The sequence below is a fragment of the Eretmochelys imbricata genome, chromosome 10 (genome assembly GCF_965152235.1).
Source record: "Eretmochelys imbricata isolate rEreImb1 chromosome 10, rEreImb1.hap1, whole genome shotgun sequence".
NCBI lineage: Eukaryota > Metazoa > Chordata > Testudines > Cheloniidae > Eretmochelys > Eretmochelys imbricata.
The window spans coordinates 73,645,919-73,666,821 of record NC_135581.1 but is presented as its reverse complement, the minus strand read 5'-3'; the positions used below and the strand labels follow the sequence as shown (position 1 = coordinate 73,666,821).

The following is a 20,903-nucleotide window of genomic DNA, read 5'->3' as shown; positions in this document are numbered from 1 at the left end:
TCAGGAGCATTCCAAAACCAAAGTGGTAAAAGAAGAATAAGGTCAAGTTTGAAGAAGTGCAAAATGCAGAGCAATTAGACTCATATCTCAGTTATCCATGTGCAAAAACAGAGTAACCCTATAGAAATTGGTGTAGTTACATCAGTGTAAAACTGGACCTAAATATTTTGGCTTTGTAGTATATTCATTTATTGCATAGTCCTCTGCCGATTTTGGACAAAACGCTTATTTAACAAATCTTCAAATGTCCTTTCCCCCCTTTTTTACATAAGGTGAAATGTACTGTGTGCCTCTACGTAGCAAAACAGAACCACCTCCCTCCCTCCCTCTCCACACACCAGTGAGACTTGTTTTATTGTTCTAAACCATGGTCACAGGCACATATTACAGTCAAATTCATGGTTTAACTGTCTAGAGCTTTAAGACAAGGTAGATAGTTTTGTCTGAATCAGCATGCACAAATGAAGAAAAGTAATGTGGTAAAACGAAAGCGAATAGGCCTGTCCAAGTGAGTAAACACTGAAGAATGAGGCCATACACCAATAAAGATGAAGGCTCGCATTTTCGAATCTGGTGCCTAAAGTTAGGAAACTCCTCTGATTTTCAGACATGCTGAACATCCACCACTCCATGGAAAATCATGCAACTCTTAGTTTGAACATGTTAGCCATGCTTTATTGTAAGCATAAAATAAGCGGGAGGAATGATATAATGTGCTAATATGTGAATCAGACTATCATGATTACAGTTGGACAAATACTACCAAAAATGTAATGATAAAGATTTATTCAAATAAAAATAGTCAATTTACTTTTCATTAATTTTCTGCAAATTTCAGTGCACAGTGACTTTTGTTTGGAAGAATATTCACCTGGGAAAACTAGCACAAATATGTCTGAGCACAAATATTAGCACCAGAAGCATTCAGTGGCCATCAAGAAAGATTCTTGTTGACTTTAGGATCATTCACTCAGCAGAAACAACAACATTTGAGTTAGTTGACCAATCACACAATGCAAACAGTGAATTATAAATGAGAAGACTTGAACTGATAGTTGTGGTATATAGATTGTGAGGAATCCACAGTCTGAAATAAATTATTTGTTACATAGTTTTGAATAATAACTGGTAGCTGTATGAAACTCAGATTTCTGCTCAGTTTTTTTAAATTTCTGACAGAACAGTAAGCTAAATGTAAAGAAGTTGTTCCCAGCAAATAGCTTGTTTAGATCGAACCCTAATGTACACAAGTGGGTAATGTTAAGGGTTTGTATACTAACTATGACTTTGATTTACTACTGAACAGTTAATTTCAACGTTCTATTAACCTATGGAATATTCAAGAAATGGCATGCCAAGTTATTATGAAATTTTGCAAGTTGCACATAACCTTGTGCATATTTATGCCCTAAAATCTAAATTCCTTTTGCTAGCAGTTATTCATTAAATAATTCCTTACCTTTTAGTTCTGAAAGAATTTATAGACTATCAGATTCCCCTTCACTTAGTTATGTTTTTTTTGTAAGATGTATATATTAAGTTCTCGTAATCTTTCTTCATATGTCATGCCTTCTAATCCTTTTTATCATTTGTCATCTTGGTTTGATAAACTGGAAAGAATCCGATGTATTTTTCAGAATGAAGCGGGAGGATGAGCAAGTATATTCAGATAAACTAAGAGGCACCTCTCTTCAACCACAATCCTTTGTACATTTCAGGAGCCAAACTAAAACCAACATTTTTGGAGGGTCTGAAATATTGAGATAACTCTCCCCAGCCCTCCACAAATCTCAGCATTTCTGGTCTCCAACTTGGACAAAAACTGGAAATGCCTCAATACCACAAGAAATGTTATTCAGATAGAATTTCCATCTGAGATTCAGAACTGGAATTGTTAAGAAATATTGTACCCAAAAGAGTACAATTTTCCCCATGATTTCTAGCACACTTTTGGGGACTCCAAAGGGACATCAGTTTTTATAAGCTTCAAATAGGCATCCACACTTTGGAATGCTTATCCAAATGAAACCTCAGATATTCTCAGGTTTGCCCATCATTAATAGAAACCGCCTCTTCCCCCACCCCGCAGCCTGTGCAGAGTATAAACCACAATCTCCTGGAGTAAGACTGCATCATTTGCATTATTTAATTCTAACTGGTGTACCTACATGTGACACACTTACCTTGTCATCCTCATCTTCATCCTCATCCAGGTATGTGGTCTCCTGAAAAACATATGTCCATATTAAAATTCCTCATTGACAGTCAGAGGTTCAAAACATTTACATAACTTTTATCACATTTCATGTGGTACATTTAGTTCTAAACCATTTTTTTAAACTACCATTTTTATTTTATTACTCTATGTTCAAGGTCTTTCCCCCCCAAGATCAGGAACAATAGCACGCAATAACCTACGCAAATTTTAAGTCTACATCGAGGTATTTGTGGCTGAGCCCAGCAGTCTGAAGGCAACAGGCTTTTAAATTCATTGCCAAGTTCTACTGTCTGTAAACAGCTTTGTTCTTAGTCTGATAAATGAACCAGTTGGTATGTCAAGGCTGAAGATTCTATACTCAGTTTGTTCTATCCTCACTGCTACAATGACTGCTCTCTCCCTTTAGGGCCATTACAGAAACATTAGACAGAAGAAAATACATTAGTATGAACATAATCAATCTCAAGAATCACATACAGATTTCTATACAGCATTATTCCTTCAGTTTGACTCCCACTCTGACAGGTAGGGAAGAAAACAAAAGACTTGGCTAGGGTGTGAACTTAGGGACCCCTGGCTTTCAATTCAAGCGTTTTTCTAGCTGAGCCTTTAACAGGATCCTCCAAGTTAATTTAGGTCTTGCTTATTCAATAGGAAGAGTTGAATTACCATATTAAAATGTTTAAACATCACTGAAATGTTGGGATGTGAAGGATCATAATTAAAGGTTGCTTTATTTAGGGAGGTAGTGGTATCTATTCATCAGAGCAAGGGCCTGAGAGCTAGGATATGTGAGTCCTACCTCCAGATCTGCCAATGTCTTTGCTGAAATGCCTTGGGTAGCTAGGTTAATAGTAATAATAATATTTTCCATATCTATGGCAGCTCCCACCTGAGATTCTTAAAACATATTGCAAGTCCTGATGATTATAGCCTCACAGAAACCTAGTAATGTACACTAGGTTAATATTATCCCCATTTTACAGCTCAGGAAACTGAGGCACGTGGTTCGGGTTCCACATTTCCAGAGAACGTGATGTGCATTCAGAATGGACAAAATGAATTTTGTTTTTGAAAATTTACATGGGTACGTAGGCATGAAGAAAACTAAGCTACTCCACGTGCAACCAAGGTCTGGATGAGCAGAAAGAATAGGATTGTACTCAAACCACTGGTATTTTGAAAAAGGGACAGTTATACTACCCACTCCTCCCACCCAGAGCATATGCAACTCAGAGCAACACTACCTATTTTGAGCTACAGGAGGTATACAGAGTTGGAATTCAGAAAGCTCAGAATCTGGGTACCAGAAAAAGAATCCAAGGGATATTAAAGATGCTTTGACCTGCTAGAGGCTCAGTAAGGCTCCAATCCAGCAAAGCACTTGGGTGCACATGTGTAACTTTGCTTACCGGAGAGCATCCTGTTGAGGTCACTGGCATTACTATATGCACATATGGTGTGCCTTACTCCCAGGTTGCATATGTAGTGGAAGTGACCAACTTTTGATTAACCAAAGTCTTGTTGAAAATAGCTGTTCTGTACTTTTCAGCTGTATACGCATGGCACATTGTGGTATCCATCACAAGCACAATAAAGATTTCAGTGAGATTCTGTTTGCTAGGGTACACAACACATCACTGAATGAGCGATGGGCAGTGGCAGCCATTAACTCTGCACTCTCCTGGTTTTATCTGGTTAGTCAGTCTCAAGATTATTTTATAGATTATCTTTTATATTTAATAAACTATTTGTCCTGGATTCTCCCCAGTGGGAAATTCCTATTTTGGTGATGGAATAAAGGACTCAGGGAACATACACAATACACTTATGAATACTTCCGACTTTCCTGACATTGGAGATTAGCAGATTCTCACCATTTATCCTCATGTCAAATCTGCATAGAGTCGCCTGTTATTGAAATATGATTTTCATCATCTTGTAACTACTTTTGACCTGGGAATGACTCAAAACTTCAATAGGAACAACTTGACTAGCTAAAATTATTTTTTTAATACATATTTGACCTAGGATGCCATTTATTCCTTCATTTAAGGTCTCCATGTGGTTGCACTATGTTAAGTTGCTTTTTGTGTGTACAAATGACAATGCTTTTCTATGAACATTTCAAAAAGGGAATTTGCCTGGATGTCATTATCAGAATTATCATAAAGCTTTGAAACAGAATCTTCTAGGTGTTAATTTACTCTATTTCTTTCTAACTTCAATGACCTGTGCTATGTATAACATGTTCGAAGAGTGCTAACATTAACATCACAGAAATGACATTTTGTATCATAACAGAGTTCCATGCTGCAATTTACTTTTGCACAGAAAAGACTTTTATTCAAAAATCAGATCTAAAACTGAAATCTAGCTGGATTTGAACAGCTTTGTTTTTCTTTTTAAAGTCACAGTAAAAATAAGACGAGGATGATATCGATCTCACAGAATAGACTTTTAAAAACTGGCCTCTCTTTTGGGATTGTGTTGGCCTTCCTCAGCCCCAGGAAGTCCTGAATCATTCCTGAAAAATAAACTGCAGGGCTGGACATGGACCCAGGGGTTCAAATCATGCCTCCTTGCAATCTGAGAGATCCAAGGGCCAAGTATTGTCCCATTCTTTGTTTAAAACTATTTGAAACTTTGCAGCTGTTTAAGAGCAGTAAGTTTTGTCCCACAATGGTTTATGACATGAAATGAACCACAAAACTCTAGAGACTATTATTTTGTTTTTAACAGGAACCTAGAAATAGAATACCATTTGGACATAGAACTAGCTGAAAACCCGTAAACTGTAAGATCATTTTTGCTCAAAGGCAGATTACAATTGGCCCTGAAACATTAGTTTACTTTACTTGCCTGGGTGTCCTGGGCACTGCTGACCTTCCCTGTTGTGATCAGAGAAAAGTTGTACACAAAGAGCAGCAACAAAGCCAGAGGCACCATGTAAAGCTCTATGTGCCAAACAGTGACCACAAATACCTAAGAGAGACAAAGCAATAAGAGGGGATTAAAACAAGTGTTTAAAGAGAAACATAATAAACCCCTTCAATATTATCCCTACTAACATGCATCCTTGTATCTCTGTTAACCTCATTCCCACCCACACCCCTTCAATAAAGAAAATCTACCCAGATAGCTTATTCTCTTTCCATTGTGTTTCATCCATTAGGCTGACGTTTGTTAGCTTCTCTGTCCCCATCTTCTCAGAAGAGTACAAGGCCACCAACATAATGCTAGTGTATGGGGATTATTCCCTCTTTACTGGGACCCTGCCAAGTCTGGATAGCCATTGTCCCCAATGCCAGCTCGTAACAAATGCACTTGGCTACTCTTTAGGAGGCAAATCAACTCAGTTTCATTAAGCACTAATAGCCAGCAGGTTCGATGTGAGTGAGATGGAAACCTTCTGCCCCAAGTGCTGCTGTACATCCACTCCCATGGGACAATTAGACAGTGGATTTTTACAACGCTTTAATTATCTGCTGCTCCTTCTTCCCTGTGCCCAAGCTGATTCCTCATCATCTGGGGTGGCAAAGCAGCTCCCATGTTGAATGGTGTGGACAAAGAGAATAAAGAACTGTTATTTACCCCTTCCCATAATGCAAAAACCAGGGGTCACATGCTGAAATTAATAGGCAGAAGGTTTAAAAACAAACAAAAGGAAGTATTTCTTCACACAATGCACAGTCAACGAATCAATTTTGAAGCACTTAAAGGAGAGGAAAGTGATCAGGAACAGTCAACATGGATTCACCAAGGGCAAGTCATGCCTGACTAATCTAATTGCCATCTATGAAGAGATAACTGGCTCTGTGGATGAGGGGAAAGCAGTGGACATGTTATTCCTTGACTTTAGCAAAGCTTTTGACACGGTCTCCCACAGTATTCTTGCCAGCAAGTTAAAGAAGTATGGGCTAGATGAATGGACTATAAGGTGGATAGAAAGCTGGCTAGATTGTCAGGCTCAACGGGTAGTGATCAATGGCTCCATGTCTAGTTGGCAGCTGGTATCAAGCGGAGTGCCCCAAGGGTTGGTCCTGGGGCCGGTTTTGTTCAATATCTTCATTAATGATCTGGAGGATGGCGTGGATTTCACCCTCAGCAAGTTTGCAGATGACACTAAACTGGGAGGAGTGGTAGATACACTGGAGGGCAGGGATAGGATATAGAGGGACCTAGACAAATTAGAGGATTGGGCCAAAAGAAATCTGATGAGGTTCAACAAGGACAAGTGCAGAGTCCTGCACATAGGATGGAAGAATCCCATGCACCGTTACAGACTAGGGACCGAATGGCTAGGCAGCAGTTCTGCAGAAAAGGACCTAGGAGTTACAGTGGACGAGAAGCTGGATATGAGTCAACAGTGTGCCCTTGTTGCCAAGAAGGCCAATGGCGTTCTTGGCTGTATAAGTAGGGGCACTGCCAGCAGATCGAGGGACGTGATCGTTCCCCTCTATTCAACATTGGTGAGCCCTCATCTGGAGTACTGTGTCCAGTTTTGGGCCCCACACTACAAGAAGGATGTGAAAAAATTGGAAAGCATCCAGTGGAGGGCAACAAAAATTATTAGGGGATGGGAACACATGACTTATGAGGAGAGGCTGAGGGAACTGGGATTGTTTAGTCTGCGGAAGAGAAGAGTGAGGGGGGATTTGATAGCTGCTTTCAACTACCTGAAAGGGGGTTCCAAAGAGGATGGATCTAGACTGCTCTCAGTGGTAGCAGATGACAGAACAAGGAGTAATGGTCTCAAGTTGCAGTGGGGGAGGCTTAGGTTGAATATTAGGAAAAACTTTTTCACTAGGAGGGTGGTGAAGCACTGGAATGCGTTACCTAGGGAAGTGGTGGAATCTCCTTCCTTTGAAGTTTTTAAGGTCAGGCTTGACAAAGCCCTGGCTGGGATGATTTAGTTGGGGATTGGTCCTGCTTTGAGCAGGGGGTTGGACTAAATGACCTCCTGAGGTCCCTTCTAACCCTGATATTCTATGATTCTATGAACCTATGGTACTCATTTCCAGGGCATGCTGTGAAGGCCAACTTGGTTCAAAAAAGAACTAGATAGATTCATGGAGGATAGGCACATCAACGGCTATTAGCCAAGATCATCAGGGATGCAACCCCAGACTCTGGATGTCCCTAAGTCTCTGACTGCCAGATGCTGGGACTGGATGACAGGGGATGGATCACTCAATAATTGCCCTCTTCCATCTGAAGCATCTGGCATTGGCCATTGTCAGTGCAGTCTATTGGGCTGGATGGACTAGCCCACTATGACCATTTTTATAGGGCAGGGCTCTGTGGTGAGCAGGATGCAAGGCCTCCCTGAATGGGATCAGAAAATCCTGTCTCCCAGCCACCTCTCAACACTGGATAACCACATTATTTCAGTTGTGTCTGGAGACCTCTGGGCCCACAGTAGGAGTATGATTTTGCTCATGGGGAGCGATACCTGAACTAGTGATGCCAGAAACTAAAAGCAGAGGCCAAATTTCAAAGTAAATTGATCTGCAAAATGGTTCAGAGTGGGATGGGGCCTCCCTGACAGAGATTTAGAACAAAAATGGCTGGATTTTTCAAAGAAAACAAAGCAAATCAGGTTTTATCATCATCAACTCCTTCCTATATGCAGATAGCAGTAAATATTTTTGTGTAATGACATCATCTGAACAGGGTCTGAGCTTGGAGTTGATGGTAACACAGAATAAGGTTATAAATTAGGTCCACAATTGCCACAGGATGCATGTTGTGATCACAAAATTCTTTTTTCCAGCCATACAATGTGTTTCCAGGCCAGCCTAATGCTGTAAGTAGCTTTAAACCATAAACACCTGTCCTGGAATACAAGACACATATACCCAAGTGCTTTTCGATTTTTAAATCCAGAAATGCTGTTCTAGAATGAATGCTCAAGATCTAAAATCCCATCATTAGAATAACACAGCCAAGGTGGAATTTACTTAACCCATCTGTTTATTTAAAGGGGGAAAGAGCTGTGACATCACAGCTAACAATCCCCTGCCATGCCCTTTTTCTTTTACAGCTTTAGGTTGGTGAGAGGTGCTGGACTGACAGCATTGAAACTGAAACTCTACAAGGCAGGTACAGCATGAGCAACAGCAATAAAAACACCACCACCTCCTGCCAATGCATCCAAATACTGCGAAGGAGAAACTTTTGGGATGAGAGGATGGCTGAGTCTCCACATCTATTAATCCTCAGACTTTCTGACACTGCTCACAGGAGTGCCAATTAGTGCCATTTGTGGCAGTGATTTTGTGATAGGGACACGAACTGACAGCTCCAACTCCTATGGCGAAATCCCATCCCCACTGAAATAAATGGGAGCTTTGCCTTTGACTTCAGTGGGGCCAGGATTTCATGCCTGGGGAATGGGGATAGATGCACTCTGTAAATGAAAAAAGTTCTTTCTGTGTAAGACAAACTGCCCAGTTGTCATCCACTTGGGGCCCAACTCAGCCCAGCTACTAAGAGGGGAAAGACTCCACATGCTATCACCCATTCTAAGTCAGCCAACCGCTCAACAATGGTATTTTTCACCGATAACCCCTACTTTGTGTTGCTATGGAATGAATTAGAGGCTGTTTTATTGGGTTCTGATGGCCAGTAATAAAAATATAGCCTAAGATATATGCTTTTAGAAAATGGATTCAATTCCAGACAACACAGTCCCATACTATTGATTCACAGCACTTGAAGTTAGAACATGACAAGGTAGATCACATTTTTCCACACTATACATAATTTGACTCCACCAACGTATGCAAGCATGACCACAGCAGGAGGACAGGAGTTTGGACAAAACTGGGATAATACTTAGCTACCTTGAAGGAATGCTGTGAGGCTTTAGTCAATATTCGTTGCAAAGAGCTTTGAAATCCTACAAAGAAGATGCTATAGAAGGTGGTAAAGTTCTCACAAAAGAGATTCCTCTGAACCTGTTTCAACCACCACCCCCTCATACCTCTGCTTATTTAACGTTTCTGAGATACAGTAAGGGTGATTTCAGTTCTGGCCCTAATCCAAACACCACCCTGGACAAGAATGACCTCCACATATTTATCAAACCCAAGTTTTGATCTTTTTGTGGAAGCTCTTCAATGATAGCATGTATCGTTATGAATTAAAAAGTCAGTGTAACCTACTGAAGGAGGTTGTATATGTAACACCTATCTGGGATAGTACTGAACTCAGTCCCATGATGATACAGAAAGGGACGGCTGGATTTAAGGACCCAAATCTGCAATCGTCTTTTGGAGTGCCACTGAAGTCAAAGGATCTCTGCAAGAACCTGCCTGCATGGATCCAATTGCAGAATCAGAGCCTATGTGTACATTTTTAGTGCAGCGGTCACCATAATATCTACACTAGATAATCCAACAGAAGTCCCCAATTGTAATTCTAATATGAACTTTCAAACCCTCTGTCCTTTAGATAGCATATAAAAATCAAGATCCTGTTCATTCGCAATCATTAATAATCCCATAGCACTTTTTGTACAAGTATGTTGTTAGGTCTCCTGACCAAATTACATTTTGAGTAGTAAAATTAAGCTTATTTACAAAATAGTTTCATAGCTGCAAACGGACAAGGTTGTTGATCAATTCCTTTCCTAAAGTTACATTGTATTGCTACTGATGCACCCATAGTCAACTGCCAAATTCCAACCCACAGGTAGCTGCACTTCACTAAGCCTGCTTTGAAAGAGCTGATTTGCTTCTGTAGCTAGAGTACAGAGCGCTTTAAGCTCTGTTGCACAGTATGGTGGCAAGGGCAAATTTATTTATATATTCAGAAATTAGAAATTATTCAGCTTCAGAGGTATGTGAGGTGATTACTTAGAACACACAGTACAGAGCAGTTTATAAGGTACACCGGACCCTCGCGAGAACGCGGGATTTGGGATCCGTGCGCAGGACCGCGTTAACGCGGCAACCGCATTAAAATGAACTGTAATTAAAGTAATTAAATTCGGGATCCATGGCCACAACCGCGTTATATGCGAATTCGCGCTATATGGAGGTGTGTTCTAGTGAGGGTTCGGTGTATTTGTAATGTGCCTTATAAATAGTTCCATAGCATCATTCAGCCGAAGACATAAAAGGAGTTCCATACAAACACACGAAGTCAGATATTCTCATTCTCACTTTATACTTGTGGAAACTGATGCAGAACTAGGTTAAATTACTTATTCAGGATCACAGTGAGCCAATGGCAGAACAGGAAAGAGAACCCAGGAGTCCTTGCCCAAAGTACTTTACTCTAACTTAACTTTTTCATAGTGCTTCATATTATCAGTAGACCGAACTCCTTCCATTAAATATTAACCATTAGCACCATCACCACCTACATTGGTAAACTGCATATTCCAGATGGGAAAAGTTAGCAAGCAAGAGTAGAAGCCAATTTTTGAAATAAAAGTAAAAAAAAAAAAAAAAAAAAAAGGCAAAGAATTTTTGTGAAAGAGCTGAACTGGGCAGTATAAGAACCAATAAGGAATAGAATTATAAGAATTATAAAACATAACAACGAAAGTTCAAAATAAAAATACAAATGAGAGAGACCTTTCTGGAGAAGAAAGAACTCTTGGAGTTAAGATTTAGAGTGGAGTCCTGTCTAGAACAGAACACTAGCATCATAGCTTTGGAGACAGTCCACTTGATTTCAGCTGATTAATGTGTTGCTGTTTCAAAGGGCCTAATAACTACAAGTTAAAGCTCTAGAGGTTTGGAAATCATTTCATCTGAAAAATCACTGAAGAGGAGTCCAACTGTTCCTGTCAAGAAGCATGGAGCTTGAACAACCATGAGAGTGGCCCTTTTGACAGCAGTGTAAAAGATGAGAGAAGGCAATCTGAGCTGAAACCCTTAGAAACACATTTTGAATCTGGCTTTTCTGTCCTTCTGTTTCCAATTTAGAATCTGACTATTAAAACCAGATTTTAGATGGGTGTCTCCTGAACTATGCCCATAAAATGTGTGTACCACCAGCAACCCCACAATCATGGGGTAGAATAATTTTTTGGAGATTTAGAATCCTAATTTGGGGGGCGGGGTGAGGTGTTAGCAATGTCAGTGTAGTATCTCTGTATGGTAATTATTAATATTTATCTCTAATAAACAAAAGCTTCCCTTTGGCCCAGTAAACCTTTTTGACAAAGTGAAGGTTAACACCACCACCACCCCGCCCCGTGCGTTGTGTGACAGAGTAATTCTTGGGACATGACAGTGATGGGAAAAGTACAAAGAAATAATTTTCATCAGATGGAAAAAAATAAAAAAGGGAAAGGACATGAAACGTGAGCAAAGAACCTTTACTGAAACTGCAATTTGTCAGGCTGACCATTCTAAGTCCCAGTCCTAAGCAAATGCCTCATCAGTGGAGCTGCGAAAAAAGTTTGCGAAACACCCCCCCAAAAAACCAAAACTAAAACCCCCAAGCCCTTAAAACACATCTCACAAGATTTCACTGATCTCAGATCTGAAACCAGCTTTGTCAAAAGGTTTGCTTAGATTCATGAACCTGGGCCTGGTAGGGGAAAACATGAGCTGATCTGAAGTTGTGCCTCCAAGGTATCCGTTTTGGCCCCAAACCAGAACTCTGATTTTGACCTGAGATACAAATATGGTCCCATGCATTGAGCATGGTCCTAGGGAAGAATAGCTCCACAATTCTAATGTATCTAAAGGCTAAGCTAATGTATTCAGGTCCTTGTATACATAATAGTGACTATCAAATAGGAGTACCTGTCACAGCTGAATGCTCAATGATAGACAAAATTACAAGATATCTCTCTTCAGATAATACTTTTAATCCCTCCCTGTACCAAACAAACTAAGGGATTTTAGCCAATACAATATGGTATTGACCTAAAAAAAAAGTTCAGATGAATCTCTGGGAGAAAATAGGCCTACTGACAACTATTTCTGGCAGAAACTTATTCCTATGATTAAAAGGGAAAACACACAAAGTGGCAACATCAAAGAGCAAGCAGCTTTAGCAGCAAGGTCTTACAAAATGTGAAAATGTCACATTATCAAGAAATACTCGGCTACTACACACATCTGACCGTGACAGACTCTCACAGACTCTTGATCATTGTGGCCACACCCCCTCGCAGTGCGCCCCCTTATCGTGTGGAACGGTGCAGCAGTGGCGTTGTCTGTTTCCTGTGGGGCCTTCAGCTGTTCCACCCAGCCTCCAACACCTGGCTAGCTCTCTGGCTAGGTCACCTAAATGTTCAACCCTTTCTGGGGTACCCCCAAAGTCCAAAACAAACAAAGAGATGTGATCTCTTCCCTTCCCTCAGGGAGGCCCTGAGGCATCAGTCTTCCCCAGTTCCTGGCTCCAGCCAGCCTTCTCCCCCACAGTGAGAGAGCGCACCGTCTGCTCTTTCTCCCAGTCAGCCAGCAGCTGAGGTGGGCTCTCTTTTTCACTCCTCCCTCAAAGACTGTCACCTGTTTCAGATATCACAGGGTGGGGGTTACTGCACCCCCAACGGCCCACTGACCCTTTCCTGACTCATGTGAGGTTTATACAACCCATCACAAGAACCAAGTCCAAATCCTGGCCCCCAACATGAAGTCTGAACTACCAGACTGTGTACTGGGAAATGCCTCCAGAGCTAGAGCAGCCTCTTTGTCCTATGGATGGGAAGCAAAGGCTGATGCATCCACATAGCATTGTCTCCACCATCCCTATTGTGCCTATTGCACTGGTTCTCCAAATCCTGCCCCCACCACCCCAACACACTCAGTGGCAGTATACCAAATACAGTGCCTGACAGCAATGAAATTAATTCAAGGAACAGTTGATCAGCAAGACTGTATTAGAATTCCTCTTTCTTTGTAATGCAATAACATGAGACATAAAACATGTGGCAGAAAGAGAAATAATGTTTAAATAAACAGTTGCTGACAGAAGAAACCTATTTGCTTTAGATCTAATTTGCTTTTCCCCAGCAAAAGAATGTGGGGAATCTCAATAGTCTTATGAAGTGTATGTTCTACTGAGCTTGGATCACTGAAATCAAAAATGACCCGAAGGAAAGGAGATCTTTAAATATTTATACCATGTTACCTGCTATCACTACATTGCTCTGTGCATCTCATCAGTGTAACAAGTTCCTGATTTTAAGGGTGTACCTCTGGCAAAGAAATGTTAGCAGCCCTCTACAAACCCTCCATCACAAACAGGACTAGCTTCTAAGCAAAAGAAATCATGCCCAGAAAGAATACAGTCTCTGTGCATTAGATTCATGTCACTGCACAGAACTAGGGATTAGAACCTAACGTATGTTCAGAAAAAGGGCTCTTAACAACAACAACAACAAAAACCAACCTCTAAAGATATTGGTTACACAAGACTGAGGAGCAAAAAAGGAAAAGGCGTGGATAGTCATTACAAATGGATTAGATTGTTGCAGCCCTTACTCAGCCATGTGATGGAGTAAAAGGGTTAAAGCCCTGCCCCTCCCTCTCATGCTTTGCCCTATGTAGGGCATGTCTACACTGCGAGCTGGAGGTGTAATTTTCAGCTTGAGGAGACACACTGGCAGCTGACTGAGCTAAATGAGCTAAAAATAAAAGTGAAGCCGCAGAAGGGCTAGCTGAACGGGTACATGCGTACTGTCTCAGACAGGTACATAGGCAGCTGTTCATGGCACCGCAGTGACCCTTCTATTTTTAGTGTGCTAGCTCAATCATAGCGAGCACAGGTATGTCTCCTCGAGGTGGAAATCACCACCTCAGCTCCAGTGTTCTAGCTACAATTTCTCACATTCCAGCTGCAGTGGGGTGAGAAGGGGCTACCCCACACCCCTTCCCCTGCTGAAAGAAAAAGGTTGGAGAGAAGATTAAGAACAGGCGCAGCCCTGGCTTCACCCACTCTATTCAGCAACCAGAGTAGCTAGCCATGTGCACTGCGGCACGGGGAACAGATTGCTCAGTGAAAGGGATGAAGGAACCTACTTCCTCCCTAGAGCACCAAACGAGCAGGAGACGAATTGGGCTTCTATGAATTACAATTAAGTGTTGCCAACTCCAAGCATTAAAAGACATAAGCCACACCCCTTCTCTCTCCTGCTCCCCCCCAAAATCATAGATTTGAAAATTCTCCTGCTGTTTAAGCCAATGAATGCTGGGTCCTATTTACATGCCTTATGGTTTTTGAACCTTTGGCGGGGGAGGACACATTTTCAAGCTTTCCTCTGCTGCTGTGAGGAGCTTAAATGAAAGCTGCAGCTCTCACGTAATCACAGGCCTCCCAGAACTGGGGCTTTAAGAAAAATAACATACTGTGAGGCTCCCAATACAATCATAAGAGTTGGCAAGGCTGCAGTTTCTTCTTTGTTTTTCTCATTGGACACCACAGTTATTCACCACTCTGTATTCTGGACAGATGGTACAGGTAAATTCAAAATGATTTCTGATCCCTTGCAGAATGTCCAGATTCTGATATCAAACTGTTTGTACAGTGTTGCCATCAACTAGAGCCCTGCATGGGGCTATTTTTTTAATCATGCTCATGTTTTGCCCCGCAAATACCTATCCCATCCATTCCCGCATTGTTTCTTGCATTTGGATCCCGCTCCCACCCGCAAAAAGCTTTGATCCCACAAATCTTGCAACTACTAACCCCTGCCCCCAAAACAAAAAAGGCTGGTTAATATATTATATTTAAAAACAGAATTCAGACACAAATTTTACCACTAAAACAATAAAACAAATCTTGCTTAAACCCTGTAAAAATACTTCAACTCTTTTTATAATAAACATCAAATCTCTTTCTACCCCTCGCTTAAATCTAAGTATTAAAAGTTTTAGAGTGTTTCCCCACAAATTACCGCAGTCTGTTTTTATTTGCTCACCCAATACTGCCTGCAACACAGTACATTTTACCTGCTCAGGATATTATGGCAGCGGGTCCTGCAGGATCCCAGTCCTGCTACAGAGCACTGGCGTCGACTTCAGCGGATTTACATCAGCGCGTGAGTTCAGAATTAGACATCAACGAATCATGATGATTTGCACGATGAATTGCTGTTTTATTTTGTTGCTCGGTATTTCCAAAATACTCAATCGACTTGGACTCGCAGTGCTTAGGCTGCGCGGCTAAAAAAAACAGTATGGGCATTTCTGCTCAGGCAGGAGCCCGGCCTTTGAATGCTGGTGAGTTGGGAGGGTCTCAGAGGGTCCCAAGTGGAACGTCAACATTGCTATTTTTAGCCCCACAGCACAATTCAATTGACCCAGGATCTGAGATTTGGTACCATGGGTTTTTCTGCGCTGTGTAGGTATACCCAGTGCTGAGATACCCAAGGCGGCATATCAGAGGTCACACTACGGAGACAGCAGCCCAGTAGAGAGAAAACAAGATCCCTTAAACATTCCCATTCTACTAGGGCTTAGAGTAGAGCCCCCACTTGACAATGATTTTTGCCCAATGCTTTGTACTGCATTGCAGACATCTGAGGATGATGCAGTTGGGTGTTGGTGCCGATGTTATTTCAACTGGAAAACAAGCTAGGTTTTATTTTAACATATGTACATTTAACCCCCAAAGCATAATAGCCTACCAGAACTCTGGTTTGATGCTTTTATATAGTTTTCTTGTGGCTACAACTTCCTCCCTCCCCCGGCCCCAGGGAAGGGTAAAGTAAGAAGGGTCCTTGGGACCTATCTTTATGCATGTACAGTAGTTCTAGAGTGAGAAGCCTTCAGATCTTTTTCTGTAGCGAACACTGTAGAAACAGCCATTTGTTAGAATACTGACTGTTCTAATTTTTCCCCTGTGTTTTTATGTACCATATTTTACATTTCCTGAGCCAAGTAAAATACGGCTAAGATCCTCATGCAGTAAACCTTAATAAAGCGAGGGGGTGGGGGAATTATTTAAGACAGTTTGATATTTTTTGCGCAGGGAAGGAGGGAGAATCAAATGGTTACCTACAATGGGGTTAAAACAAGCTGTCCCAGGAAAAGGAAGGGGGAAAAGGTACCTTAAATCAGATTTTTAAAAAGGCTTCATTACTTTATCTTGGCTAACCTAATGAAAGATGACATTTTTGGATCTCTGATTCCTTTTCTGCAGCAGCAGTAGGGTCACAGTTTCATGGCTAGGATCAGACAAAGTTTCTCATTATAGGTTTTCGAAGACGCCAGTAATTGTGCAAGTTGAAAGTCGGATTTTTCAGTAAATACTTCTTTCAAAAAGCATCAGCAAAACCTCTGTGCTAATTAAAAGGAAGCAAAAGAAAAAAATACTTAACATTTTATTTGCTCCTGGTAAAGCCGAGCAACTTAAAAAGGTCAAGAAAAAAATCACCATTAACTGCACCGATAAATGTCTACTCACTTTGGAGACATATTGGTTAACATTATAGGAAACATTAGTGGTAAGAGTCAGATGGTGTTTTAATTGTACAGTAAGTGGGAAAAGTATTCAGTGCAAGTGTACTTTGCCTTTGGTAAAATCAACATCAAATTACAACGGTTACTAAAAAAGGAGGCTTAAACTATATACTTAAAAGGCTTTCTGCCTCATGTTCATAGTGCAGATTAGATCTGAATGAATAAAGAAAAAAGGGCTCTCTGTAATAAACCAAGTGTATTTAATTAGAATTAGTTCAGTGTACAGTGGCAGGAGTATCGCAGTTCAGTGCATAAGGTTACTTCACTGGCAGCCTTCATCTCTGGCATGAAAAGAATTTGGGTTGCAATAAACCCACATAAGTGTGAAATAGCTGCATGTACATTTTAGTGCTTAGGACTGAACTGGTATCCTTCTTTATGAAGTCTCCCATTTTAGAAAATGGTTTGCCAGGCTGAATACTCTCTGGAACTTGGGACCAAGGATGGAAGCCATGGTCAGTTTGATAGAATTAGTATATGGATTTCTTTGTTTTTAATCTGGGATCAAAAATGAAATAAAACAAATAAGCACGCACCAACCACAATACAAGCTTGTCCTGTGAAAAAATAGTAAATATAAAACACCAACTTAAAATACTCATACTCTCAGACAAAGAATTTCAGATGATTCTCTTCCCAGCTGTGTGTACATGAATAGTTTCCTAGTCCAGATTATAGCTACTGCACTGCTCAGGAATCCAGAAGTCCTCTTTGTCAATCTGACTACAAGATTCTGTAGTCAGGAAGAGAGCAAAAATAGTAACTACCCCCCTTATCCCCAACAAGTATGTTCCAGAAAAATCTATAGTGATTAAAACACACACAAAATTATCGTGTTCATAAACTACATAGTTCCAAAATTGCTACAGTGCGTAATGAATGCACTAAAAACGACGGGAACAGTCATTGTAATTACAGTCCTAAATATGATAACTTTCTTCATCTCAGTCTTGCATATTTTAGACTAGCAATAGCAGCAGCAACAAAAACCCAATATTGACAGCAGGACTAAGCAATGAAGATTCTCCAGTGACAGGCCTATAGCATCTTGCTTTACAAAGCACAGAATGGTTTAAAAAAAATTGCAAGATCCTTTTGCAATTTAAGGCAGCTGTTCAGGTAAAACCAAAGCCAGAAGATTGTTTATTTTAATAAAGCTATTATATGCACAGCTCCAAATTAGGAATGGCAGGAGACATGGGGATGCCTAAACCACCACCACCTGTTTGCCCTGAAAATCAATTAAAGTCACACTATCACAGCAATCCTTTCTTAGCTAATAAAAGTTATACAGCTTTAACGTGCAACTTTAGGTGCTTTTTGGGAATGTGCCTGAAACCTAAGCCTGAGTCTCGCATTACTTTGATACTCACATGGATATGAGCTAAAGACTGCAAAACCAGCCGGGGAGGGGGAGGGGGAGCGGGGGAAGGGGGGGAGCTAGTAAGGAAAAAGTCACATTGTAGCTGCTGTTTTCATGAAGTGGATTGGGCCAATGTTCAATAAATTCTAACAATACATCCTAGAACTATATATATTTTAAATAGGAGAAAATCAAAGCCCTTTATGACACACGCCTGTTTGACATATTCTGTGCTGCAGAACAGATCCAACTTTGCAAGTTGAAAGCAAGGGCAGTAGAGACATCCCAAGTGTTTTAGTAATTAAACGAATATGCATAATGAACCATATGCCCAAAGGGCCTGTTCTTCATGAGGGCCAGATTTTTGTTTGAATTTTTAATTTTTATATACAGATGAAACATTTCATGTAATATAGCAACAGTGTGAGATAACATGCTATGTGCAGACGTGAAAGGCAACTGTCCATGTGAGAATGATCAGAATACACTTCATGAATTCTACTCTTAAGATTTCCCATTCAGATCCAAGAGTTAAGAGACATGCATGTTAACCATTATGAAAGAGTTACTGCAAGAGAAGTGCCACAGATTTTGACTTGAGCTTTATATACATTTGGGTCCTGCCAGAAGACTCCAGGAGAATGAAGAAAGATCAGCTCATGATCAGGGTTTTGTCAAAATAATCAGACTTTTGGGTGAACACTTAATACTCTGGGCCCATTGCAGAAGGTCAGGATCTGGATCTATGTAGCTAGGTTAGCTACATAACCAGTATTACAGTGACTACTAAAACTACAGAGGTTAAAATAACTAAGCTTTTGTAAATATATTAACTTAGTTACTGTAAATTTACACTGGGTATAGAATTATCAACCCCAAAAGCCTTATGTCAAGGAACAAAAAAAAAATCTGACCTGCTTTGGAAGTAAAGAGTGACTTCTAAGGAAAGTCAAGAAGTTAAACTGTTCATAGGGTTCTGCAATCAACTCAAAATTTAAACAATACAAATGGAATATAAAACTGATCCCCTCCCCCTCTTTAGAGCATTTAAAAGGTGAAATAAATGAGCTGTAAATAATGTCACTCTTTGCTTTCAGTCCTAATTCAGGGTTTATGCTTTTGACACTGCCTGGTTTACTTGATCTAGTGGTCTCCATGGAAAGACAGATAAACTTCAACAGGCTGTCAGAAGACAAAAATTGACAAGGAGCGTCACCTTTCCTGACTGCTTAAATCCTTTAAGGAAGTGTTGGAGCAATTAGAGAAGGAGTCTAATCTTTGCAGAGTGCATTAACACTCTCCGACCTCCCAGACAATAGATCAGAACTCAGACACATAATGCTTCCCTAAGGCTTTTTAGCCAGAGCATTTGATCTCATAGTCACTCTGTATGTGTTACTATAGGTATCAGTGCATAAGACATCATTCATTGTGCATTACAGGTCCACTATCTCTGTTAGTATCCTTTTAAAACAGAGAGCAGCCATTGCAATCTATAGGACTGTAGAGTTATTACTTGTCAAAAACAATCAGGCAGCAGTGCTACAGAATATCAACACTAATAACAATTTTAGGTTATTTCACTGCTTATTTCTCTGCTTGGGGACATACATCTATTTTTAAAAGGCATAACTTAATATTTTAGTCATAAAAATAATCATTTAAAAAGACTGCAATGCTTAACTCCTGTGAAGAGATTTAGAGGAGAGGGTATTACAGGGACCGATCTAGTTGATCAAGAAAAGCAAAATGGTTAGCTGTAAACAATCCTCCAAAATTTGTACAAGAAAGCAAAACTTCCACAAGTACTAACTGGCAGATCAAGGCATAATTTAATTCCTGATGGACACATGCTGTTGAAATGCTGATCTCGCAATATAAGTTATGCTTTCCCCATTTAATATTCTACACATTTTTAGAAAATTTGCTTAGCACAGTTTTAAAATGGGGTTAGACCTTCCATAGTTGTCATCTTCTGACAGAGGCCAGCTTTGAACATTCTTTATATGGACATTGCAAAATGGGTTTTTACAGAGTAGCTAACTAGATTCCCACCCATCTTTGAATAATGGGAGCTGCAATCATGCAAACAAGTATTTTTTCTACGCTTAAATCCATTTGATGTACACTGCCAGCCGATAATAGGGGTCAGATACCTAGGTACAGTTTGCAAGATTCTGTTTGCTTTTCCACACATCTACATGCAGCTGCTTTTGTGAAGAACCTATGTTACAAACACATTCAGTTTATACAAGAGAATATTTTTCAACTGTGCATCTCAACTTTAAAAACATGGAAAACAATAAAAAAAGGTTGCAGCTACTAGTGTGTGTATATTTACAAGAACTCCTTCCATATCAAAGTATAATACAGCGGTTTTAAAACTGAACGGCAACAGAATACAACTACTGAAAATTAGTGACTGGCTTTGAGAAAAAGCAGTATAGTTACTATTTGACATTAAAAGATAAAAGCTGAGGAAAAAGGCAGTAACATACAATGGAAAGCAATTTAGGGAGTTCTGAACCTAAACTAGTAGGGGAGACTAAGTTTGCTTGTTGTTTTGGGGTTTTTTAAAGTGTAGGTTCGTGTAAATATATTGTGTTCCTCTCAGAGAATCCTCTAAGAAAACCTAATATGAGAGTCTGAAATAAATCAGAATAAGACAGACTGGGGAAAACAACAGTACCATATTATCTATATATTTACATAAAATATATAAAGTCACTGCATTGTGTTTAAAATAAAGAGCACCCTAAACAATTCTAACCTTGGCTAAAAAGCACTAGGAAAAAATACAGATTAATCCATTTGCTTGTGGTGAAGTGGTGGAGAAGGTGTCAAAAAAAGATGTTATGATTTGATTTTAGGGTATTTATTAATTATT

At 40.2% G+C, this 20,903-nt stretch overlaps 1 protein-coding gene across 4 annotated transcripts in view; it reads right to left on the bottom strand.

Moving 5' to 3' along the window:
• Nucleotides 1-20,903, bottom strand: part of MCTP2 (multiple C2 and transmembrane domain containing 2) — a 161,894-nt gene that overhangs the window by 24,328 nt on the left and 116,663 nt on the right. For all 4 annotated transcript variants that reach the window (XM_077828640.1, XM_077828639.1, XM_077828641.1 and 1 more), the window contains 2 exons: nt 5,081-5,203; nt 2,184-2,225 (listed from right to left, as the gene is read on the bottom strand). In XM_077828640.1, the coding sequence (XP_077684766.1) occupies nt 2,184-2,225; nt 5,081-5,203 (165 nt within the window). The remainder of the gene's footprint in view (nt 1-2,183; nt 2,226-5,080; nt 5,204-20,903) is intronic.